This window comes from Trachypithecus francoisi, unplaced genomic scaffold (genome assembly GCF_009764315.1).
Source record: "Trachypithecus francoisi isolate TF-2019V2 unplaced genomic scaffold, Tfra_2.0 Lachesis_group2, whole genome shotgun sequence".
Lineage (NCBI taxonomy): Eukaryota > Metazoa > Chordata > Mammalia > Primates > Cercopithecidae > Trachypithecus > Trachypithecus francoisi.
The window spans coordinates 132,564,365-132,590,564 of NW_022681465.1; the positions used below are offsets into that span (position 1 = coordinate 132,564,365).

Sequence of the window (26,200 nt, forward strand, 5' to 3'; positions counted from 1 at the left end):
TGTTTCCTGCAGATATTGTAGAGTTTGTCATTTACTCCCTTAAACATGGTAACTATGGTGATATTTTAGTCTGTATGATACTTTCAGTACAGGAGGAGAGTGCAAATGTTTCTGCTTTCTGTTGATTCTGCAGATTCTCGTTGAAATCCTAGCTTAATTTGAGGAGGTCTCCTAAAGATTTCCCACCTTGGATGGCTTTGAGCCCTGACCTTTGCTGCCTCTCTCCATGCAACCCCTGAGCAGAGCCCGAGTGAACAATAGCCAGAAATGCTTTCAGGCCTAAGTGCTCTCATGTCTGATATTCCAGTTGTTTTTCTGGTTACAAGTCTGTCCCCCCAAATTGTCCTGGGAACTTCTGACTGCTGTTTTTTCTTTTCAGTTGAGTTCAAAATTATTTTGACCTGTGTGTGTGTGTGTGTGTGTGTGTATCTGTATGTTGGTAGTAGAGGGTTGATTCGAATGACCCAGCTGCCATGACTGGAAACCAGAAGCTCAATGATACTATTTTGGTCTTTCACATTCTTGAGTATATCCAAGTTGGCATGCTATCCCCACAACATGATGGAATTTGAGTGCTTAACTGCATGTGAAGTACTCTGGATAGGATTATGGACTAGCATCAAGGAAAAGGAAGGGGAAATTAACTTTGCTTAAATTTCTTATCTAATCCTAGTTATTTAAGAATATTATCCAAGTCCTTATTGAACAACAACTGTTTGCACGTCTCAAGACAGTGTGAGTTCCACAAATCTTAACTGAACTCGTAGTCTGAGTGCCAGCATATTTACTGGAGATAGATTTATTTAAACAATCAGATTTGTGAATGGAAGTCTCCAAAAACACAAAATTTAAAAATCAACAATTGCTCTTATTAGGAGGCTGTATTTTTATATTTTAAAAATATCAATGCTTCTCACACATGCCTTTATACAAAATTAATGAAATAGAATATTTTTATCAAAATACTAAAAATAACTATGCTTTTAAAACTAAGACTACTGTGAAGACTAAAAAAATTTTGAATTCAAATTACAAAATCATTTGGTCTGAAAACATAAGGTACTCCACATTTTACCTGTTGTAAAGTTTAAAGTCCTTGTGAGCAATTTGAAGTGTCAACTTTCCTACTGATGTGGCCTACATATTTCAAAATCCAATCTCTATTCTGTTTAATAGTAGGTGCTTTCTGAAGGCTATAGTCCATCACACAAGAAAATACTTCTTCTCACTTATACAACACATGTGTTCATGTCATTCAATTTTAGAGTACAAATACTAAGTCGACTGGTCTTCATTTTCTTGAAAAGCTAAGCGAGGTAAAAAATAATAACCATAACGTACAGATCGCAAAAAAAGTTATTTCTTTTCCACGTGGTTTCCAACAGCCATGATGAAGCCAGCATTGGGTGCTGAGTGCGTGTCATGTGGGCTTTCCAGGGCTCAGAGCAGCCGTGCTCAGCAGCAAGGACATCGTTCCTCAGGTTGCTTAAGAAGTCAAACCCAGGCCGGGCGCGGTGGCTCATGCCTGTAATCCCCGTACTTTGGGAGGTCGAGGCAGGCGGATCACGAGGTCAGGAGTTCAAGACCAGCCTGACCAACATGGTGAAACCCCTTCTCTACTAAAAATACAAAAATTAGCCGGCCTGGTGGAGTGTGCCTGTAATCCCAGTTACTCAGGAGCCTGAGGCAGGAGAATCGCTTGAACCCTGGAGGTGGAGGTTGTATTGAGCCGAGACCACACCACTGCACTCTAGCCTGGGTGACAGAGCGAGACTTGGTCTCAAAGAAAAAAAAAAATAGAAGTCAAACCCTGCTTCTCCTGACCCTATTGCCTCTACATGCTCCACCTTGATTTCTAGAGGCTTGAGACCCCAAATGTCCCTTCTGTAGCTTAATCAAATCATCTGGGGTGGTTTCTCAACGTTGCTTTTGCATGTATACTCAGAAATGGGTATCTCAAAAGGGAAACCGAATCTTTTTCTTGAGAGGCAGCATGGTGGAGTGGTGGCCTCGGGCGTGGTCTGGGATCCAATGCTGACTTCACCACCTACTGTCTTACGATCTTAGATAAACTATCTCATCCCTCTGTGCCTCAGTTTACTCATTTGTTAGAAGAGATAATGATTGCTTCCACTTCATAGACTTGCCATGAGGAATAAATGAGGTCATAAACAGAAAGAATTTAGACCAGTTTGGCATATAAAAAGTGCTCAACAAATTTTTTGATGTTATTATTCAGACTTGAGAAATGTTGTGTAGAGCTTTGGTTAACTCACCTGGGGAGAGTAATATTCTTGAGAGAGAGTTTTGAATGTAGTTCAGAAATAATTAAATGCGTTCCTTGATTGAAATAGAAAGGCAATTAAGACAATGAAGTATTTTTCTCTGTCGTATCTAGGACATATTTTCTCATTTTCCTTTTGTAATGGAAAAATGTGAAACTCGGTGAAACTTTCTCAGAGTAGTGACAAATTACTCATTCTGAGGTCAATTGTTCCCCAACAAATATATTTCAAACAGGGAAGGTGGGTAAGATTCTAGAGGTCTTAGAATTCAATGCTGGGGTAGAATGATGTTTAGGACTCAGGCAGCCGAGATTACTGGTGTTGCCAGCCATATGATTTTGGAAAAGCTCTTTAATCCCTCTGGGTCTCAGGCTTCCTAACTATAAACTAGGGGTAACAATATCCACCCACAATGGTGATGGTATTAGGGTGACAGGAGGCAGGCTGCGACTGTTATTACACGGTAGCTGAGCAAAAACCCACAACTGAGTTTACAATGGGTTCCAGGGACTGACTATAACAAGCAGCAATGTGTTCACATAAAATGGACTCAGTAGCCAGGCTTCCTTCATTCTACTCAAGAAAATCATCTCATAGGCCACGTGCAGTGGCTCACACCTGTAATCCCAGTCCTTTGGGAGGCCGAGGCAAGCGGATCACCTGAGGTCAGGAGTTCAAGACCAGTCTGACCAATATGGTGAAACATCGTCTCTACTACAAATACAAAAATTAGCTGGGCCTGGTGGCAGGCGCCCATAATCCCAGCAACTCAGGAGGCCGAGGCAGGAGAATCGCTTGAACCTGCAGGTGGAGTTTGCAGTGAGCCGATATCATGCTATTGCACTCCAACCTGGGTGACAAGGAAAAAAAAAAAAAAAAAAAGAAAGAAAATCGTCTCACGGATACATGTATCTTGTTATCTGGGATGGGGCACAAAACACCCCAAATATGTGTCTAGGAATAGGGCAGTGGAATGAAGGAGGGGGAGGCAGTGACAACTTAGAATGTTATAGATGCTGTATCCATTAATCTCTTCATGCACATCTTTATTTTTCTGATGGGAATTATATTTATTTCATTAATGGGTATTGGGAAGGCTCTGGAGAGGGTAAACAGATGAATAATCCACAGTCCCCATCTTTAAAGGAACTGTAGGGAGAAAATGAAAGTGTGGTATTTACAGAAAGCCATCTATGTGTTTGAGCATTATATCAGAGTAGGCTATTGTCAAACAGCTCTGAAATTTCAATGACTTAACACAATAGATGTTCATGTCTTGCTCATACAAAATCCATTTCCTCATGTAGTAGTTTATGGACACAAACGCCTTCCATTTTCTGACTCTGAGATACCCTAGAGTGGGAGTCAGCACACTGTGGCTCATGGGTCAATTCCAACCTACCTACTGTTTTTTTTGAAACAGAGTTTCCCAGGTTGTAGTGCAGTGGCGCAATCTCGTGTTACTGCAACCTCTGCCTCCCAGGTTCAAGCAATTCTCCTGCCTCAGCCTCCTGAGTAGCTGGGATTAGAGATGTGTGCCACCACGCCCAGCTAATTTTTGTATTTTTACTAGAGGTGGGGTTTCACCATGTTGGTCAGGCTGGTCTTGAACTCCTGACCTCATGATCCGCCCATCTCGGCCAACCTACTGTTTTTAAACATTTTTTTTGTAAATCAAGTTTTATTGGAAGACAGTCATACCTATTCACTTCCCTTTCATTTGTGCTTTGTAGCTGCTCTCACATTGCAATGGTAGAGTGAAGCAGTTGTGACAGAGACTGTATGGTCCACGAAGGTTAAAATATTTACCATCTGTCCCATTACAGGGAAAATTTGCTAAGTCTTGCCAGAGGGCATCAGAGTCCAGTGTTAGGTTCTCTGATTTAGCTCACAGAAGGAAGAGAAAAAGAGTGGAAGATTATGCAGGAGGATTGATGGACTATGTCTGGAAATGGCTTTCTTCAATCCCACCTCACCCTGACTTCAACGGAAGCCAGGAAATGCAGCCTTGCTATTGCCCAGAAGGAAAATGCAAAGCAGTTCTCCACAGACTGGTACTGTGCTAGACTCTTCCATTCACTCTTCTTTTTGTTCATCAAAACAACTCTTTAAGCTGGGCATGGTGGCCTGAGCCTATAGTCCTAGCAACTTGGGAGGCTGAGGCAGGAGGCTCACTTGAGCCCAGGAGTTTGAGGCTGCTATGATCTTTGATCACACCTGTTAACAGCCACTGCACTCCAGCTTGGGCAACATAGACCTTGTCTCTAAAAAACAATCAAGCAAACAAAAGCCAAAGACAGAACTGCTTTGCAAATGAGTTATCTGAGGTTCAGAGAGGTTAAGCAACTTGCCTCAAGGTCACCCAGCATCAAAATAGTTGTAGTAGCGATAAGATTCTCATCATACTTGTGATATTCTTTCTGAAAAATCTTTTTTAATTGTGGTAAAATATAGTAATACTTAACATGACATGTACCCCTCTGTTTTTAAAGTGTGCACCTCAGTGGCATCTGAAATGCGTTCTTGAGGGTGGGAAGCTTCCTAGTTGTTAGTAAGAAATTTAAAACTTAGGGTTTCATTTCAATGATAATCTTAAGAAGATAAACAGATTCATCTGGGCAATACCTTTAAACTGAAGACTGACATGAAATTTCTGAGCTTAAGTTTTAGTTTATGTTTATTGGTGCCAACGGTAATTCTGAATTGTCATAGGCTGGTAAGAAGGGGCTGAAATGGATTTGATACTGAAATTATTCCTTTAAGCTTTTCCTATATACTATGAGCTAAGGAATGTTTTGTGGTAGTTTACAAAGAGAGAAAAGTGGTAGAAGAATTAAGCGATACAAATGACATAACTATAAAGGCATGCCATATCCAAAAGAATCTACTCCATTGAATTCAAAGCGATGTTGATATTTGAGAGGTAATTCAGTTTCCACAAAACAATGTCATCTGCATATTTTATTATTGTTTATTTATAAATCATTGGTTTTGTGGGGTTTTTCTTCTTCATTTAGTTTGCAGTTTAGTTTCACCATTGTTTAAGCATTGTTATGCATGAAGAAATGATCTCTAGTTTTATGCTTGCACATATTTAAGTTACATAATAAAATTAATTTAAATAAAAACATGAGAGGTCTAGAAGAATACTTTCTCCTTGAAAGGTATGTGTCTATGGCTGAAGTATAAGAGTGTCTACCCTACAGAGATAGTTCTCTTTTACAAAAGATTTAAATTTGAATTAGGAAACTGTGCCAATGAAGACAAGCTAAGTTCAGCTGTAATAACAAGCAAGCCAGAAATTCCAGTGGCTTAAACCACTTGCTTACATTAAATCCATTGCATATTGGTAAAGAGCTCACAGTGCTTCTGTCTGCCTACAAACTCTTCTTGGCGTTAAAATATTCCACTTACTGAACAAAAACAGCACATGATAAACTGTTCAGAAAGGAAACTTGTTTTTACTTTTCAGGGACGGACATCTGTATGGCCCTATAGGCATATATGGTCCAAGAAACTTCTGCCAGTTTCTTCTAAATGTCTGCCTACAAACTTCTCTTTGTGATAAAATCTTCCATTCACTGAGCAAAAACTACACGATGAAGTGTTCAGAAAAAAAAGTTTGTTAATATTTTTCAGGCCTGGATAACTGTATGGCTCTATAGACACAAATGGGTTTAAGAAATCTCTGCTAGCTTCTTCTACATGTCTGCCTATAAAATCATCTTAGTGTTAAAATCTTCTGTTCATGGAAAGAAAACAGTACATGATGAACTGCCCAGAAAAGAAGCTTGTTTTTACTTTTCAGGGCTGGATATCTGTATGGATATCAGGACCCAAACTGATGGATCTAATCTCAATAATATTTCCGGTTGAGGAGAACAAGTGCTCTGGGGGTTCTCTCACCTGCAGATAAATGTGCTGGATCAATTAAGTCAGATGACGGCGCCGAACTTCTAGAAGAGGAGCATAGTCCTCAGGTGCGGCCAGGATAAGAGTGAACCAGGCATCTGTTACCAGCAATCATGTCTGCAACAGAAAGCATCCTGCATCTTTTTATAAAAAAGTGCTCCATGGCATTCTTCTGACACTTTCTATTCCCTACTAAAGCTTCAGACAGCTTTCTAAATTTCATAGGCAGCTGTGGCTTTTGAGTTACACCCCAAATCTGGTGCTTCTTAGCCACACAGTATGGGCAGATCTAAACATGTTTCTCCTCTGTGAAACAGGGCAGAAATGTCAGTTGCATGGTGTGTTGCAAGAAGTCAAGGCAGTAACTCATGTGAAACTTCTTTGTCAAATTTAAATTATTATCCAAATAAAAATATTATAGCAGTATTATTCTTGGCAGTCAATCATGCCACACCAAGGATAAAGAATAGACAGTGATGATTTCACCCTATAGCACTCATCACACAATCAATATTTTCTCACAAAAGTTTCCTGAAAATCCACAGAAAAACTCTTTAGGTTATCAGATAATGAAACCTATAGAGAATAGTTCTTCAATATACAAGCGAATTTCTCCTCTTGGATGGAGAATGACAAAGCATTTTACATTCCCCCAAACCTACATAGCACACTTTTCTAGCAGATGTCCACGTTTAAAAGATTTGAGGTTTAAGGAAATAAGTACTATTTTGCCTAAGAAACAGTTGTTTTAAGTTGAGATCAGTATGAAAAAACGAAAAAAGATTCACAAAATAGTGTTGGGGATGGAGACACAGGAAGATTTTTATACTGTAGCATCAACTCTGAAACTGCTGTCACCCAGATACCTCAAAATTCTAGCTTAGTAGAACTGAGTGGTACCCTGAAGTTCATGTTGTCTACTCTTGTTTTCTAGGTGTCTTATTCAGCTCAGACAGCTATAACAAAATACCACAAACTAGGTGGCTTAAGCAATGAACATTTATTCCTCACCATTCTGGAAGTCGGGAAGAGTGAGATCAGGATGCCAACATGATGAAGTTCTGGTGAGGGCTCTCTTCCTGGCTTGCAGACAGCTGCCTTCTTGTTGTGTCCACATATGGCAGGGAGAGACAGGCAGAGAGAGAAAGAAAGACAGATGGAGAGTGCACGCTAGCTTTAGTCTCTACCTCTTCTTTTAAGGACACTAATCCCACCCTTATGGCCTCATCTTAACCTAATTACCTCCTAATTATCTTTGGGAAGTAATACCATCACATTGTGCATTTGAGTTTCAATATATGAATTTGGCAGGGTAGAGGAGCGGGGCAAGGCTGAAACATTCAGTCAGTAACACCACATGAGGAAAAGAAGACCTGGAAAAGTTAAATGACTTGCCCTAGATCATGTTATTAAATTCACGTTGATTAATCAAATATTTTTCCTTTTCACCAATCTGAAATTATAGAATTGAACATGATGCAGAAAGAAAAGTTCCTTTACTTCTGCATACAGTTGCTAATAAAGCCTTTTCCTTTTTGAGATGGGTCTCTCTCTGTCACCCAGGCTGGAGTGCAGTGGTATGATCTTGACTCGCTGCAACCTCCGCCTGCTGGGTTCAAGCGATTCTCCTGCCTCAGCCTCCTGAGTAGCTGGGACTACAGGCGTGTGCCACCATGCCTGCTAATTCTTGTATTTTTAGTAGGGACAGGGTTTCATCATGTTGACCAGGCTGGTCTCGAACTCCTGGCCTCAGGTGATCCTCCCGCCTCAGCCTCCCAAAGTGCTGGGATTACAGGCATGAGCCACCGTGCCTGGCCAATTGCTCATAAAGTCTTTTCTAATCAAACCCTATGTAACTCACTTCATGATGTATCTGCAAGTGGACTAAGGACCCACTGAATATTCTTGTCGAGGTCTAGCAATAATTCTGAGATCCCTTTTAAGTATTTGTAAAATTTAGTTGTTTTCCTTATTTCAGAGAGTTCCAGATGTTTTGACCCTGGGGAAATGTATGAATAGATTAAGAAAATAAGATTCAGATTTCTAGTTGAATGATTTCATTAGCTGATTATTCTATTTAATTAGACATGCAAGTCTACTTTTCACTCTAGGAGAAGAATTTTCAAATTGTCTCCCAAAAAGAAAAGAAAAGATGAGTTTCCTTACTCAGTATATTAGTCAGGAGAGGCTAGGTTATACTGAAGTACAGAAAAATCTCTGGGATTTACAGTAACAAAGGATTATTTCTCATTCTTGCTAAATATCTATGGGTGTCGGAGAGGTCTCCACTCCACACGTCTATGCCAGGGGTGGGATGCTGATGGAAACTCCATCTGGGGGGCAGCAACAGCTGTGCCACCGGGAAAGGGATTTGGTAAACTGCACACTGGCTCTTCATGGTTCTGCCTGTAAGTGCCACATCTCACTTCTGCTAATACGTTATTTGCCAGGTTAAATCACAGGATCACAGCTAAATGCAGAGGGGTCAGAATACTTCCATCCTTCTATGCACCTGGAAGAAGAAAACCCAAAGTTTTGGTGAACATCTCTAATGGCCACCATACTAGGAATAAGAAAGGAAAACAGAATACACCCCAACTTTGTCAAAACGCCAGTGTCTCACACCATCAATATGAATCAAATTCCCAAATATCCATCAGCTATACAATAAAATATCTTAACACATTAATAGAGTTTCCTGAATTCATTTCTTCATCTCTAACAAGAGAATTGCATAGAATGGAAAGCAAGTACAATAAAGTAAACTAAATTGGGGCTGGGGTGAAGTTTCTAGGAATGGCTTGTGGGCCAGCAAAGTGTGGAGGCATGTTTATACCTTTTATGGATTTTATTAGTCTCATTTCTCAGAGGAGAAGTCATGTGTTTATGACATGCCAATACTGGTCAACAGTCTTTCCAAAATAATTGGACAGTAGGAAAGTTACAGCTGTAGCAGGGGAAAAAGTTCATTTTCACCTAAATTGCCAATAGGAATATTTGTTTAATGAGTCACTCTAGAAAGAGATGTTATATCTTTAAAATTTAACCTTTTTGGGAAATATTTTAAGGTCTAGAATATGTTCAGACAACCTTCATTTGTTTCTTTTATTTGAATACAATCATTTGCTTAGACATGTATTTTTAAACTTTTAATATACTAGTAATAATACATTATTTTATTTGAGTTTTCTTTTATTTGGATACAATCATTTGCTTAGACATATATTTTTAAACTTTTAATGTATTGGTAGCAACAAAGTTTTCACATAGGGAAACACTTAAACTAGCTCAGAATCTCCCCTAAATTAAAAAATAGAGTTTTGTACTTTCCAGAATAATAAGCACTTTTTAAATTTTTTCTTTTGTTTTCTTTTGTTTTCTTTTTTTTTTTTTTGAGGCAGAGTTTTGTTCTTGTTGCCCAGGTGGAGTGCAATGGTGCGATCTCGGCTCACTGCAACCTCTGCCTCCTGGGTTCAAGCGATTCTTCTGCCTCAGCCTCCCAAGTAGGTGGGATTACAGGCACCCATCACCACGCCCAGCTAATTTTTTGTATTTTTAGTAGAGACAGGGTTTTGCCATATTGGCCAGGCTGATCTCGAACTCCTGATCTCAGATTATCCGCCCGCCTTGGCCTCCCAAAGTGCTGGGATTACAGGAGTGAGACACCATGCCTGGCCAATAAGTATTTTTATAGCCTTTCTTTAAATCTTTCTTGATAAAGAGCTACAAAGCAAGAGGAAATTACGAGAGGCAAAGTTTGCTGGTTTACTGTTTTATTTTATCTCTCCCCACTACCCCTTAAATATTTGTAACAGAGCAAGGTTAACATTAACACCCTAACCACCATAAACTAAGAATATTTATTACACAATTCATGTCTAAGATGCAAATGAATATACAACAGTAAGATGATTTCATACAGAGGTACAGTGAATTCTGTGTGACTAGGGTAAGTCAATTTTGTGTTTTAGTTTTTTTTGTGTGTGTGTGTTTCAGTAGTTTTGAGTTATTATAATTAACTGAGTAATGACTAGAATGCTATATATCATGTAATTCACATTGTTTTTCTCATTTAATCTCCACAGTAAATCTACTTTTAGAACTGAGGAAACTGAGGATGAAGTGACTTGACCAAGGTCTCCTAGCTACTTAGCAGAGGAATACTCTTTAGAGATAAATAATTGCGGTGACATTTCAATCAAAATATCTGATAATTGCAGTGCTTTCCCACACCCAAGTCTCTAGGAGAATAAATAATTTAAACGATACATTTATTCATAAACACACAAGTACTCATTCTGTGTCTTTTCCTATCACAAAGCCCATGAGAGTTGAATAAGTCTGCAAGACAGAGGCTAAGAAAAGTTGGCTCTGGCATCAGACAGGCTGACTTGGGTGAGGCTCTGCAATGGTACCTTGGATGGGTACTTATTTTCTCTAACCTCAGTTTCTTCATCTGCAAAATGGGAAACAATATTGGTGCTTTCCTCATGGTTTTGCTAGGAAAATGAAATAAGACAATATGTTTTTGTGCAGTACCGTGCATTAAACGCTCCATAGTATGCACTTGATATATACTAGGCTTTATTGTTGGATAAACAAAGATAGTCATGGCTCCTCTCAGAGGAGCTCCCTGATTAGGGAGAGGAGAGAAACGTTTAAATAGCGTTTCCTGTCCAATGTGATGCAAGCAGTAGGGAAACCAGGGAAAGGCACGAATGACTGCCTTGGAAAAGTCTAAAAAGGTTTCATAGAGGTGACCTTTGAGCTGGTGATTATAGGGGGCGCAGTGCTTCACCAGATGGAGAAGGAGGTAGACATTCCGGCTATGTCCAAATGTGGGGTGGAAAGGCGTGTTTGGGGACCTCAATACTCAGGATAAGGGAACATTGGAGCGAGAGAAAGGGAAATAATGAAAGTGCATGGAAAACCACTAAGGGTGGGTGGGACCTTGGGGGCTTGGACCGTAGAGGGCCAGTCTTCCGTGGCCATGAGGGAGGGAAACTGGAGGATCGCGAGGTGGCGCTGTGGCTCCACCTTAAGGGAAGATTCCGGAGCCCGCGGGTCACCCGCACTCCCAGGGCAGCCTCCGAGAGGTGGGGCAGCGCGGTCTTGGTGGGTTTGGCAACTTCACAGCAGTTGCCCAAAAAATGACGTTGATAAAGATAATAAATACATAAGCAAATAACCCGGAAGCGGTCCCTTTTAGGACACACGGCAAGCATCAATAATCAGAGACGGTCCGCGAGGAAGGAATAAGAGCACGGAACTGTCCAGCAGGGACCGTTCCCAGTTCACTCCGCGTAATCTGTGTGCCCGCAGCGGGAACCCGCATCGCCTGCCGGGAGCTGAGCTGTTGGCTAAGCCGCGTCTTCGGGCGGGTCCTGCGCCCTGCAGGCGTCTCTCTACAGCCAAAGGCGTAGTAGTCTGCATGCCTGCCCTTGGGCCCTAGGTCCACACCCTGCCTGGACCTAGATATTTTTGGATTTTTTTTTTTTTTTTGCTGAATTTCATACGCACAAGTGTACACAAAACCACGTATGAGTTCAGGCTTACACACGTGTACGGTGCTCTTGCACAATACACACGGACTTTTGCACATGCACACCCCACTCACTTAAACTAGACACGTCTACACATGACGGGTGCACACACTAGACAATGCGCACTCACGCCCGTGTGCACCAATACCTTAAACACCCACGCACATCCAGCCAAGTGCGCACTGTCACTTACTGGCACACACACTTACTGCACCGGCCCACAAATGTACAGCCACTTTTCGCACATGCAAACACATTTGCACACACATATCATACACATCTCGCATCCCAGTAGCCAACAAAGACCTCGCAGCACGGAACGGTGTGTAAATATCCAGCAAATTGCCCCTCGAAGGAAGTATGCGTGCAAACTTTTTGTTATCCAGGCATCTCGAGCTTGTCTGCTAAATTCGCGTTCCCTCCTCCAGCTTTCCCCTGAGTAAATAGGCCTGTTAGTCCCTGTCTCCCCTCTGAGAATGTTTTAAGGCCAAGGTTTCTTCCATAAGATTTGCGCTACGGAAGGGATGCTAATTTTCAAATCGCTGGGAAGCTCCTTTCTCCCACCCCAGAGCCTCCTTCTACCGAGGGAGCAGGGACCTTCCCAGATAGGACTCCAATCTCGTGGGCTAGCAGACTGTGGGCAAGGGCCACCGGGTGGGATATGACGCGCCCTGGGGCATCCTCTGACTTAAAGATCCTTTCCGGCAATGCCCCCAACTGTATTCCCCCGACTCAGAATGACTTCAGCTTTTAGTTATCTATGGTCATTCTAGGGCAGAATCAGCATCTCCTCCATTAAAGCACATCCGCAAGTGTCCAGATTTCTGTCTTTCGATGGACATCAGGAACATCTCTGCAAAGTCAGATACTTAGTCTGTTCCAACTGGCGAGCTTGCGTGAGCTCTAAGATCTCAGCTAGGACTGGGAGAGAGAAGTGACTGATAGGAGGTCACATAGTAAATGTGGCAGAGCCGGGGCCCGGGCTGGCACGTCCCTGGCGTGCTCTGTCCCTGCGGGCCAGGAGAGAGAAGCACATCGGTAACTGACCACGTGAATGCGCACTCAGTACGCGCATTAGTTAGGATGTTTCATAATCTTCCCATTTTCTCTCTCTCCTCTGCTCCCTGCCCTCGGGAGGCATCGTGCACGCTCGCTCCTTTCTCCTCCCGGTTGCGGAACCCAGGCCCAAGGGCTCCCCAGCCAAAGGACACTTGAGCGTTTGGGGGCAAGAGATTCGCACCACAGCTGGGTGGACGGTTTGGCTCTATATTTAAGGGGACAGGCTCTGGCGATATTCAGGCTTGGCGGCTTTATTAACTGTTGGCCGTGGACAAGTTTTTCAACTTCGCTCCCAAGCCCTCCGTTTGCTCACCTGAAAAACGCGGAGTGGTCTTATCTGCCGTGGTCTGTGGCGGATGTTCAGTGAGTTCCTGCCCGTAAAGCCTTCAACAAATGGGATCTATTATTATCTGGGGCGGCCCGGTGGGGGGAACCCCAGAGAGTCGGCAGGCTCTCCCCGGAAAGATCTGTAGGAACCCCTTGCCCCAGTCTTCTGGCCCTAATCGAACTATGCGCTCCCAGCCGGGGACAGAGCCCCGCGGTGTTGTTTGCTTGGTCTCTGTCTTCTAGCCGTCTGTGGGTGTCTTTGTCCTTCTCTAGGCCTCAGTTTCCCTGTATGTACCATGGGGGGAGTGGGAGGTGAAGTTGCGCTCCCAGGATCGGGAAGTATCGGTCATACTGGGCCAGGAAAGGTGGCCTTCTCTGGAGCGCAGGGAGTCGGAAACAGAAATCAGATTCTGGATTTCCAGTGGACCCCTGGGCTGCTACTCCCACGCGTTCCCCAAGGACTGCGCGTAGAGATCACCGAGGAAGAGAGCCACGGATTTGAGGGCTGGCGGTGTCTCACCGTGCTCCGCCACTCCCGCCATCTTCGGGGTGCAGTTCATGGGCCCCGCAGAGCTGCGCCCCCGCGCAGGTCCCGGCTTTCCCGGGCCCCGGGGCCGCCACTCACTCCTATTCTCCACCGGGCAGCGCCGTGGCCCTTAGGCCTCTCCACCTCAACCCCGACTCCAGGTTGCTGGTCGACTCCTCTAGAGCGGCCGCAATCTGAGGGCTTTGCGCCTTGGCTTAGGTCGTCCCATCTTTATTTTCCCCTTTCCCTTCCAAACACTGAAGTAGGCATCTGTCCTCCCGCCTCGTTCAAAGCTGTCCCTGGCAGATGGGGAGGGAAAGGGGCACGTCCGGGGACGGTTTGCCCTTCTGGGGGCGCGCCCTCACAAGGCGAACGGAGATCAAGAGAATTTTCAAAGTGACAGGTCCCAAGTCTGGCCTCCTGGGGGCGGACGAGCAGAGACGATTCCCTCTTTTGCTGGGACCCTCCCACGGGTCTTAGTTTGGCTGTATGTATCTGGTCTCTTCTCTTTGGGGAGACCGGTGCGTTTCTACTGGAGCTCCCAGAAATTACTAGTAGATGTTGCCTTTCAGGAAGGGGAGTTGATTTCCCTGTGCCTCAAGAGGGTTGGGATAGCCAAGGAGCACAAGGTCAGGGTGGGAGTGGGTGGGTAGGGAGGGCTTGCACACTGCCCTGGGCTTCCTCCAGGCCCAGGTCAAGAGAATCGGAGAGCTGGGCAGCCCTCCGAGCATCTGAGGAGCTGTGTATCCTGAACTCCCACAGCTGCAGAAATTTTGAGGAGCTCAGCAGGGAAACTAGGCTCCAGGGGAAACCCCAAACCTCTAGTTTTTCTTTCCAAGTGTAAACTCATTCTGCTGTCATTTTTTCCCCACGCAAAAGTCTCTTTTCCTCACTCATTCCTTCTCTTCCTTCTTTTTGTCTTGATAGTATATATTCAAAAATCAAGAGTTTCCAAATAACTTTAAATACAGATCCCAGGGACCAACACAAGAGGTTGTGATTCTGTGGGTGAGGATAAGGCCTGGAAATCTGCATTTCTAACAACTGCCTGCACCCTTCCCCATGTGATTAGCCTGATGAACCCAGTTTGGGGATTACTATTATAAACTAAATCAATCACACATATGCTATAAAGCCCAGGCAATGCTGTACATACAAGAATATCTCTTTACAGGATACCTTTACTATAAAGTATATACCTAAGGTAATTGTGATGGATAGTGCTTGAAGTATCTGCTTTCAGATATGATGGCAATCACCCTCTACACACATGCTTTGTCTCTGGAGGTGATGCTACCCTCACATGAAGATTTAGAGTATTTAAGAGGTTCTTTTTCAAAGTTTAAAATTACAATTGCTGGTTCAATATTCACCAGAGAAAATCCACAAAAAATCTATTGCTTTGCTGGCCTGGGTGTCATTTCCAGTTTTCTGTCACTCACTCTGCTCACTCTGTCTCTCTTCCACCTTCTCTTTAGCCTCCTTCCTACTTAAACATTTATTACAGGATGAGAAAGCCAGGTTGAAAGCACAAGGACACCCAGAAGAAAAGCTATGAATACACTCTGCTTGATTAAAATAAAGCACACTCACCACCCCAGGTGAGGTATATGCTATCTCTGCACAGCCAAAGGGAATTAGTCTTATCAAAATATTCCTGCCCCCTTTTATTTTTCTTCCTTCTCTAGCCTGGCAGGTATGGAAATTGCCTCCCTCATATTTAGTTCATGGAGAGACTGGTTCTGGGGTAGAAATTGAGCTGCTCAAGACTTCTTGCTTTGTGCCACTTTCTCATTTGGGTCAGTCAGCTTCAGGCTCTCAACAAACGCTTCCTTTGCAGATGCTTCTAGATTCTGCTCGACCCCAGAAATCTATCTGCTGTGTGTCTCTTGCCGATCCTGGACCTGACGGTGTCTATGCTTTTCCTTTCCCTGGCACTTTTGTCACCTTCCTTTGGCAGTGATCTGCTCCCTTCTTGTGTGTCCCTCACCATTGGAGACATCCCACCAGACTCAGCTGGGTGTCCTGCAGTTGAGGACTGTTTACTGGAGAGTAAAATGGAGGTTCAGGCAGTTAAAGAGAAGGAGGCCTGGGCCTTTTGCCAGGGCTATATGGGACCCATTGATAGGATGGGTGGGCTTTGCTTCCTGATCTCCTTACCTTCCAGGATCCTCTCTGAGCTGGAGAATATGGCCCAGGCAGGGGGAGGGATTGACTCTGGGGACCCCCTTGGACCTGGAGCATCAGGTTAAGTTTGGAGTTTTAGAAAGTTTTTAGCAGGCCAAGTTTCAATTGTGCATTTAAATACTATAGAGACTGAAAATGTTCATATACCTATCCCCACAAACCTACAATCCTTCAAGTCTCTCCACCATTATACCATTCTTCAACATGAACGCTATGTTAGGAACCCTTGTAAATGCTATGGGGATCCAGAAAGATCAGACCAATCCCTTCAAGGAAGTCCTGGAAGAGATGGCATTAATTATGGTACCAGGGGAAAGTGCTCAACACACAAGAGATCTAGATTACACATGTGAGAGCTGGGCAGGCCTTGTGCACAGGAGATAAAGCAGTGTTTGAGGACAGTGGCCATGCACTGCAGGCCAGGACCACACTCTTTCATCCAGTTTAGGAATCCGGAAGTGGCTCCACTGCTCTGCCAAGAGCACAAAGCATAAGTTTTGCCTGTCTCTATTCAACATGGACATATGTACTTTTCCATCGCTGACCTCATGAGCTTCTTAAATCAAAGGACCAAGGAAGGCCAGCAGAAAGGGGACCTGGATTTCTGGCAGAGAATTTCCCCGAAAGAGTCCTTAGCAGATTTGGCTGCAGTCAGGGAGTTCCTTTGAAGGCAATGAAACAGAAGTTCACCATGTGCTTATTAGAGGTTACAACCTGCTAAAAAATGATGGGGCACATTACCCAGAAACTTCTAGCTATTTCCTTTGCCAGCCACAAAGATACATGCTGAAAGGCCTGAGGAAGGAGACAATTTCATCCTTTTTTCTTTCCTTCTTTCCTTCCATCTCTCCCATTTCCATTCGTTCCTCCTCCCTCTCTCCTTCTTTCTCTCTCCCTTCTTCTTTCCCATTTTCTCTTCCCCTTCTTCCTTTTTTCCCCTTCCCCTTTTCTTCTTTCCTCCCCACCTTCCTTCTCTTCTCCCCCCACCTTTTTCATATGGCAGAGACAGAGTTAGGAAGGATTTGTTCAAGCCCTCCTTTTTAACAGAAGAATAAAGGAGGATGAGAAAAACCCTGCACCAAATAACCAGCTAATCAAGGACGGTTAACATCGCTGTTGCTTTGGTAGTTACTCTAAAAACAAACAAACAAACAAACAAACTACTTGGGGTGGGGAATGAGGGGTTGGCATTTGAGAAGATTTAAAAACGCATCCTGACACAGCCCCAGTGACAGCATTCATTCCACCATTCACATATCTCGAGGACTGCCCGAGAGAGGTGAGCGTGTGAGTGAGAACAGTGCCCAACCCTGGCAGCCTCTAGGCTAGCGGCCGAAAGAGAAGCGTTTCAGAGGCCGGGGTGGGAGCAGAGCCTGGTCCCCAACTTCCTGGGAACCCACAGCTCCTCATTTCCCGGGGCCCAGCGTCCATTCACCCCTCCCAGCGTGGAGGCCGTGCCCCTCCGCGAGTTACCAGCCCCGACCTCGCGCACCCATATTCCATCCCACCGCCCCCGCCTCAAAGCGAAGAGGTGGGCACCTGGGACGCGCGTCCTGCTTTTTCTGCCCGGGCTCTCCCGTCTCCTCCACTTTTGTCCCCGACGTCCCAGAACAGCGGAGCAGGACGCGGCATCAGCCCTCGGAGGGCGCAGCCCGTGAGCCTCCAGCGCGCTCAGGGCGCGGCGAGGATGCTAAAGGACTGCAATGGCCAGGATGCAGACCCCAAGCTCAAATTCCTGGGGAAGACACCCGCCTCCCTTTCCCTCTGTTCCCTCTCTGTCCTCGCTCGGACCCGCTCCTCCCCAGCCCAGACGCCAGTGCTCAGCGCTCCCTCGCTCGCCACTTTGCAAGGAACTTTGGCCGGCTCCCCTGCGCCACCGGGAGCGGGATGTTAATGAGAGAGCGTGGCCTGGCGCCGCGAGCTAGCCGGCTCCCGGGTCGCGATTGGCTGCGGCGGGGCGGAAAGATGACGTTATGCAAATGAAGGGGCGGGGCCTCGAGGCGCGGGCCCCGCCTCCTCCCTTTGGGGTTAGTGTGCCTGTGTTTAGCTCTGGGGAGAGTCAAACTGGATTCCATAGGGAAAGCCTGCAAATCACTTCTATTTTAGCAAGGAGAAAACAGAATCTCCATCCAGCAGGGTCCACCCCTCTCTCTTTCTCCCTCTCCTCTCTCTCTATCTCTCTTTCCCTCCCCCCCTTTCCTCTCTCCCTCTCTCCCCTTCCCCCCACCCTCTCTGGTGTATCTGTCTACGGCAACCAGCGTCCTCCTCATCTACACGCAAAGGAAAGAAACATCTTTGGTTGGGAGAGAAGGAGGAAAAAAAAAGAGAGAGAGGAAAAAACTTGCCTGGTTGTGGAAAATGACACTTGAAGTAGCAAAGCCGGCAGCGCGAGTTGAGTCTATTGTTTCTTAAATTGCCATCAGGGTTTTTTTTTTTTTTCTTTTTTTTTTTTTCTTCCTGCTTCTTCAAGTGAAGGTACCTCTACAAAAGGAAACTCCAGCCCCTCCTGTCCTCCACCGGCCTGTGATCATTACAAAAAAAAAAAAAAAAAGCAAAAAAAAAAAAAAAGCACCCAAACCAAAAATCAACCAACCAAACAACCCCCAACAGCCAAGCATACATCTCTAATTTTATTATTTTGGTCTTTTCGTTGGATTTTCCCTTTCTTCTTTTTTTCGGGTTATCGCTCAGTTTTGAGCAGAGGTTTACATTTTTTACAAATTTGCTTTCCAGCCCGCCTTGATCTTCTAAGTGCGAGTTCATCGTCCGAGAAAAAAAAAAATCTCTGGTTGGCGTTTTTGTTTCTTTTCTTTTTCTTTCTTTTCTTTTTTTTCTTTTTTTTTTTTTTAATTTTTTTCAAGGGGGAGGAGATTTTCCACAAGAAAAGGTTGTTTTCATGTTTGGGATTCAGGAAAGCATCCAACGGAGTGGAAGCAGCATGAAGGAAGAGCCGCTGGGCAGCGGCATGAACGCGGTGCGGACGTGGATGCAGGGCGCCGGGGTGCTGGACGCCAACACGGCGGCGCAGAGGTGGGTACCGCGCGGGGACTGCGGCCGAGGTGAGCCGCGAGCGGGGGAGCCGGGAGGCAGCGGCGGCAGCGGCAGCTGCCGCCGCCGGGCCGGGCCGTGGGGTGCGTCCGCCTCCGCCTGGGCTCCGCGCTCCCCAGCCGCTGTGCCTTCGTCGCCTGCGGCCGGAGGACCCGGAGCTGTCTGCGAGGAGCCCACGCTTTGCCAGCACTTTCCCCTGCCTCGTCTGTGACTGTTTTCATTTTGTTTTAACCCAGAAGAGGCGTCTCAACACAGCATGTTGGATATCTGTGTTTTATGTTTCTATGTGATTGCTCTTTCTTTTCCGGCCGGCTGTCTTTTCTTCTTTCCCTTCTTTCTTTCTTCCTTTCCCTGTTTTTTTCCTCTTTCTTTTTCTTTCTTTTCTTTTCTTTCTTTTTCTTTTCTTTTTTCTTTCCTTTTCTTTTTCCTTTTTCTTTTCCTCTCCTCTTTCTGCCTTTCTTTTCTCTTTCTTCCCTCTTTCCTTTCTTCTCTCCTTTATTTTCTTCTCTTCTCTCCTTCCATTTCTTTCGTTCTTCCTTCTTTCCTCTCCCTCTTCCTGCCTTTTCTTTCTTCTCTTCTTTCTTTCATTTCCTTCTCTCATTTCTTTCCCCCACCTTCCTTTAATTCCTCCCTCACTCTCTTCCTCCCTTCCTCTCTCCCTCCCTTTTCTTTCTCTTCTTTCTTCAGCTTCCCTCCTTTCTTCTCTTTCTCCTTTCCTTACCTCTCTGTCCCTCCTGTTTTCTCGTCCCATTTCTCCCCTGAGTCTTCTCTTATTTCTGCTATCTGGTTCTCCTTCCCTCCCTCTCTGACTTTCAGTTTTTCTCAGTCTACCGGTAGAATAGCAACTCCCAACTTTAATTCTGACATCTCCTAAAAGTCTTCTCCACCCCCTGTCACCATGGCCTCTTCCAGCCCCTCTCTCACTCGCAGCTCCCTAGACACTAGACCGTGTGGCCTGAAGGCATTGCCCTTGGAGGTTGACCTGAGGGAACTTTCCTGGGCACACCCAAGGCCCTTTCCCAGGCTCCTGGTCCCAAGTGAAAAATGGCCTTTTCCCCACCCTTAAGCCACCAGCTGAGCTTGGGACAGTGGGAGATCTGGTGGCCCCAGGCCTTATCGGACTCAGAGTGCGGAAGGGGAAGAAGGAAGATGACTAATTACATCATCTCCAGTTTCCCTGGGCTGGGGACAAGTGTCCCTAACACTGTTCCCATCCCTACTGAGTATTAGGATGAGGGTGGGTGGTAGTGAGAGTGAACTGGGTAACTGCGCTGGAAGTGAAAGTGTGTGCGCGGGGCACTCGTGTGTGTTCGTGTATGTGTATGTGTATGTGTGTGCCTGTGCGCGCTTGTGTTGGGCAGGTCCCGCTGTCAGTGGCCGCCTGGCGCCCCAGGCGCTCCAGCCTCCCGTCGCCGGCCGGCGCACTGAGTCAGCAGCCCCGGCCTTTAGGATTTCTGGAATGAGTGTGAGGATTTCTGCGGTACAGCGAAACTTTGTTAGGACAGGTCTTTAAGAAAACAGCCCTCTTCCCTTTTTCACAGCGACCACCCGCGACAGTTCTGAGCCCCGCCCTCGGACCCTTCTCCACATGCTTTTTGGTGGTGGGGGGATGTGGCTTCCCAAGGCCAGGCACTCGCAGTTGGCCGGAGCGCGAGGGGTTCCTGGAGGGTGGCTGCTGCGGCGAGACGCCGAGCGTGTTTTCCATCCATTCCCACCTGCCCGGCTAGCTGAGACGTGAGATTCGAGGGGTGCCAGAATAGAACTGTGGGTTCTATTCCGCGAAGGTGTGTTCACTTCATCCACCGCCACTTTTCTTCCTCCCCAAGCAGCGCGTGTCAGGTAGGAGTAAATGCTTATAGCGTTTCATCTCGCGCGCAAAATCCAAACAAAACTTTTACACTTCTTCAGCGAGTTCTGAGGACGCACCCGTCCTTGGCGGAGAGGACCAGAACATGAGGGGACATGTGTGTCCCGTCGTCAGCTGGGTCTATGTCGCCTGAAGGGGCGTGAAGAGCGCCCACTGGATGTTTTGGGGGAAGAGGAGGTGGGTGTTTGAGGGTTCGAGTGTGTGTACAGGGTGACAAGGGGCGCGGGTCGGCGTTCGGTTTAGCCATCTAACTCTGCGTCTTTGGCCGCAGCGGGGTGGGTCTGGCCCGGGCTCACTTTGAGAAGCAGCCGCCTTCCAATCTGCGGAAATCCAACTTCTTCCACTTCGTCCTGGCCCTCTACGACAGACAGGGCCAGCCCGTGGAGATCGAGAGGACAGCGTTTGTGGGGTTCGTGGAGAAGGAAAAAGTAAGTGGGCGCAGCGCTGTCGCCCCTCGTCCCCGGCTCGGCTCGGGAGCAGGCCCAGGAGCCTTGGGCGGTGCGCCCTTCCTTGAGTGCAAAGCATCCATAACACACTTCTGTGTGGGGGTCCCCCAAGCCACTTCCCATCCCAGACGAACCCAGTGTCTTGGTCCACTGGCTCCTGCTCCAAAAAAGTTCTCACGGAGCCCCCAGAGCTAGAGAGAGACGAGCCTGGCTCTACAATCCACAGCCTTGGGCACCCTGGATGAACCCGCCCTCCGCTACCAGATCACGCACCGCCTGCCTCTGGTGGCCGGGGCACGAGCCCCTAGGCCCTGGGAAGAGAATCGCCTGTGTGCGCCCGACGGAATTTTCTTTTGGGAGAGAGGGAGCAGTCAGGAACGGGGAGGGGGCGGAGAAGGGATCACAATTGGCCGCAATTTCTGCTGCTACCGTGGCTGGCTGACTGGCCAGCGGGGGTCCCGGCTGGGGGAAAGTTGCCTCGAAAGTTGGTCCACTCGCTCACGCAGACCTCTCTCCTGCATCTCTTGTGTCTTTGCGTCCTGATGCAACCCAGGAGGCCAACAGCGAAAAGACCAATAACGGAATTCACTACCGGCTTCAGCTTCTCTACAGCAATGGTGAGGCCCGGGGCGGGTCTGTGCCCTCACCCTGGGGCTCCGGGTCTGGGCAGGGGGCACAGGGAGCTCCAGGTGGACGAAATCCTCCAGCGAAGGTCAGTCACCCGCCTTATTCGAGGTGAACCAGCCTCTCCTAAATTTCGCCTTGGAGGTTTCACCTGAGGAGGCTCTGAGTGGCCCAAGAGCCTTATCGGTCTCGCTTTTACCTGGGGCCAGGTGTAGTGCCTCATCCCTCCCTGAGCCACTTTCATTCTTCCTCCCCTATCCTGAGGCCTGTTCCTTTGGCTTGGCCCAGGCTCCAGGCCCAAGGCCCCTTGAGTTTAGGGGCTAGGAAGGGTCATGGCCTTGAAGGCTGCAGGCGAGAGCAGAGGGACTCTTGTGAGAATAGACAAGTCGGGGTACCCCCATCCCAGTCCCAGCTGCAGACCTTGGGGTCTGGCTTCCGGGAGCGCTAAGGCTAGGTCAGCAGCACCTCTCTGGACACTGGGGAAGGGAGATCCTGGCTGTATTTTCCAGGACAGTGGAAGTTCCAATCAGCCTTAGAGCCCCTTTTGTGATATGTGTTTGGGGGTTTTGTTGTTATTTTTTTGTTGTTTACTTATTGTCCACCCACCCTCCATTGCCTCTCACTTAATTCTGCTCCCTTCCCCCATTTCCAACCCTAGGGATAAGGACCGAGCAGGATTTCTACGTGCGCCTCATTGACTCCATGACGAAACAAGTAAGTTTCTTGATTTTGGGCCACGGGGGTCTCTAGGTCACAAAATTCAGGACAGTCAAGATGCTAGTTGCTCCACCGCAGGAGGGCTGGGACTCTAACTCTAAAAGTCAGCGGGGGCGGCTCAGACCACACTCGCACCGCCTTCCAGTGTCGATTCATGCACTTCCACCGCCGCGTGGGGATGAGGGCTCGACGGCGCCGTCCCTCCAAGGGAACTCGGGCCTTGTGAATTAAGACTGCAGGGTGCTGAGTGGCGAGAATAAGGGCTGAACTTCCTCTGACCCGGCCAGGGAGCCCCAAAGGGCGCAAAAGGTGCCCAGGGACCCTGGTGCGGAGTGGGCTGAACCTCTGAAACCCAAGCTAGCCAGGCATCCCCGGAAGGCAGAGGGGCGAGGGGCTGCGGGGGCGGAGGAGGGGTGGCAGAGGCGGCTTCCCCAGGAATGGTGAGATGGGCTGAGAGCGCAGATGACCATTCTGCAGATTTGTTTTCAAAGGGAATGATGGTGAAGGTAGTGTTGAAAGAGGGAGCGACAATTGTTAGAGGATATTTTGCAAAAACCCTCCTGCTTTTGCCTCCAAGTTTGGCAGGAAGCCAGGCAGCATGAGTGAGCTTGTGGTCTTAAAGGTACATAGACGGCATTTTCTTAAGCTTCCAACACGCGGGTGTCAAGCAGTATACATTAAGGTTGAGTTATGGTTTAAAAGATACAATTATGAGCCGAGTCAGAAAAGAGGCCTGACGTTTTAATGAGGCACAGGAGCTTTTTCCCCTTTTTCTTAATTTTAAGAAAAAGTTTAGTTTCAGAATTAAGTAGCTGGTTAGGTAGTTGGAGGAGTTAGTAGCAGAAAAAAGAAGACAGTTTTATTGGGTGGGGGAAAGAAATCAGAACAAAGAAAAAGTTATCCATTGTGTACTAACCAGCAATTTAGCAAGAGGATTAAAATTTATTTACTTGATTGTGATTTTAGAATGTTTCCTTTAAAATAAGAGAAATGATCTTCTTTCATAGATATTGGCTAAGAAAGTTTCAAATTAGGGTATATATGCATATTTAAAAATTGTTTTTAGATACACCACGCTGAAATATGTGGTAGAAATGCCACATTAATAAGCTGTTGGGCATTTAAAAAATCTAATATTCAAGAACCAATTTAATAGCTATTTTTGATGATCACGTTCATATTTCAGTGTGACACAAGCAGAAAACAAGAGTATGAAATCTGTTTTTTAAAATAAAAATAAATATTGATTGAAATCTGTTTCATGTTATTTGCCTAAAATATTTGGCTTTCTTAAAAATCTGTTTATTTCTCAGTTGATTGCTCAGAGTAAATCACCATTTAAACTTTTGGTCTTGGTTTTTATTTTCTTTAATGAATTTAATCATTACATAGGATAATTCCCTTTCATTTGGACACTGCATTTTTTTTTTTTTTTTTTTTTACTTCCCAAGGCAGAAACACAAAAGCCTGATTTTTAATAACTTTTTTTTTCTTTTGCGATGTCAAAACAAAAATGTCTTAAGTGGAGTTTTGTTTTCAAAAATTGCCTTTGATACCCTGGACATCTTTTCCTGCCATTCTCATTACAGGAAAAAAAAAAAAAAAAAGTTAGGAGGGAGAGGGGGAAAGTAGGAACTCTAAGACATATTCTCTATATATTTATTAGGATTTACTTTGTAAAAGATAAAAGGCACACCTACACAAATCAGTGCATAAGGCCTGTCTGCTTGTGCAACACTGACCAATGAAATACTAAATTATAGGTAGCACTATGAAATGAACAATTGTAAGAAGCACAGAATTAAGACATGTTTGAAGTGACTAATTGCTCTCTGATGTAAACCTCCTCAAAATTTTAAGTCTCTCTATCAAAAAGTGCCACTACTAAGTGATTTTCCCATTATAGGATGAACTGACTTTATACTCATATAAAAATGGGGGGAGAATCATCTTTTGATTTTTTTAAAGCAATACATCAAATATCATTTTACTAACAAGGTCATAGAGCTTAAGAAGAACTGCAGCTTAAGGCATTCTTTGACCACTTGGTGTCATAAATTCTATCAGGAAAGAGGGAGGAAGAGAGAAAGAGAGAGAGAGAGGAATAAGAACAAGATTAGTTTTATTTTTGATAATAGCACTTATGAGAAAGTCATTTGCCATAATATGACATCTCAGTAAAAGTCAAAATTATAAATGCATGCAATGATATATTTTGGTGGGGAGTGGCCTGAGAAAAGGTTTAATAATGAAGTCTAAAAAATATCAGGAAAAGGAATATCTCAAAGCATACCTGTGTGCTATCATAATAATTGTTTAAATAACCACCTCTCTGTAGCTTTCACTTTGAAAGGCAGTTTCTACTCATTATCCAATTGCTTGTTCTTTGATTATGTGCTGCAAGAGTTTTGGAAGTAGGTTAGCTTCTTGTCTCCAGGGTTAATACAATGGCCTCCAAAAAGCAGATAGATCAGCGTGAAGAAGCTTAACTTTCCCTAGGTGTGACATAAACATAATTATATTTAGCCTTAATGAGTAAAACAGTGAATCTTCATCTAGCTTGAAATTATTCTATCATAATTAAATACCAAGTCTGATTTAAAATTTCTTGAATCTTTGATTTTAGTTTAATATACAGTGGCTCCTTAAATCAGATGTAAGTCTTGATATAAACTGATTGATTAAATGATCACATTTTTTTCCTGTGAAATTCTTCCTCATAGACTATGGATTTTGATAATTATTTAGAGTACAGAATGAAACATTTCTGGTGTGATAAGTTCTGATAATATCCATTGTGGAAGGAATACCTAGCCACTGTTCAAGTGTCTTTTCTTAGCTGCCTGTTTATTATAACATTTTTCCTATCAGAGATGCAGCTTTATGTGAGTGATTTCATATCCTTGACTAGAAAGTGGGGTTAAAACGCAAAAGGAATTTTGGACAAGCAAAAATTAAAACTATTTGTGCATTCTACATTTCCATAGACTGTTCTTGATCTTGGGCGGAATTAGCAGCATTGAGATAAAAAAGAAATGTACTCAATCAACCAAGATGTATTGGTATGACACAGTATTTCACACCTTTTCAAAGTGTCTCATTAGACTATTTTGGGTAATGACTCTTAATTTTTGGACTCTACCAGGAAAGATGAAGCTTCATTAGAAATAAATATGTAAGAATCTGAGATCCCTTATCCCTATGCCTTCATTGTAAAGCACACAGGATATAATATTTTAAAAATCCATCCACCAACTAGAAAATAAGAGGCTTGCTTTTGGGTAGGGTTGTTCAAAACCAAGTTTAGCTGGACTAAAAATAGTTTGTTTTCATGTCATTACTGTTTTTGGTATTCCATTAGTGAGCATGCTGAATGCCCTGTAAGACCCAGAAGTTTATGGCTATTGCATCCAGAAACAATATCTACTGCAGAAGCTCAAATGAATCCAGTGGGGGAGGTCTGAGGTTTAGTGGGCATCCTGTCAGATTTTCATGTAGTATTTGAAATACGATTATATTCTGTGATTGCTATAGTGAGTTATTTATCTTTAAATAGTTTTTTTTTTTGAGTTTAGCTTGTCTCCCCTCTTACCATCTTGCTTTAAAAGAGTGATATTTTATAATTCAAAGAAGATACCAAATTGTATTAAGTTATCAAA

The 26,200-nt window shown here is 45.0% G+C and overlaps 1 protein-coding gene and 1 long non-coding RNA gene across 14 annotated transcripts in view; one reads left to right on the top strand and one right to left on the bottom strand.

Moving 5' to 3' along the window:
- Positions 1-771: 771 nt before the first annotated feature.
- On the bottom strand, positions 772-17,865 carry LOC117065545. Its single transcript, XR_004429962.1, has 3 exons — positions 17,379-17,865; positions 6,192-6,331; positions 772-3,135 (listed from the first exon to the last, which is right to left on the bottom strand). It is a non-coding gene; the product is annotated as an uncharacterized LOC117065545 (long non-coding RNA).
- Positions 17,866-18,001: 136 nt separating this feature from the next.
- Positions 18,002-26,200, top strand: part of EBF1 (EBF transcription factor 1) — a 408,155-nt gene continuing 399,956 nt past the window's right edge. For 4 of the 13 annotated variants that reach the window (XM_033180438.1, XM_033180441.1, XM_033180442.1 and 1 more), the window contains exons 1-4: positions 18,296-18,869; positions 21,026-21,182; positions 21,754-21,817; positions 22,483-22,538. In XM_033180438.1, the coding sequence (XP_033036329.1) occupies positions 18,736-18,869; positions 21,026-21,182; positions 21,754-21,817; positions 22,483-22,538 (411 nt within the window). In that variant the 5' untranslated portion in view covers positions 18,296-18,735. Of the gene's footprint in view, positions 18,870-19,573; positions 20,932-21,025; positions 21,183-21,753; positions 21,818-22,482; positions 22,539-26,200 lie in introns of those variants that run through there. The other 9 variants (XM_033180448.1, XM_033180449.1, XM_033180451.1 and 6 more) reach the window with 6 other exon arrangements.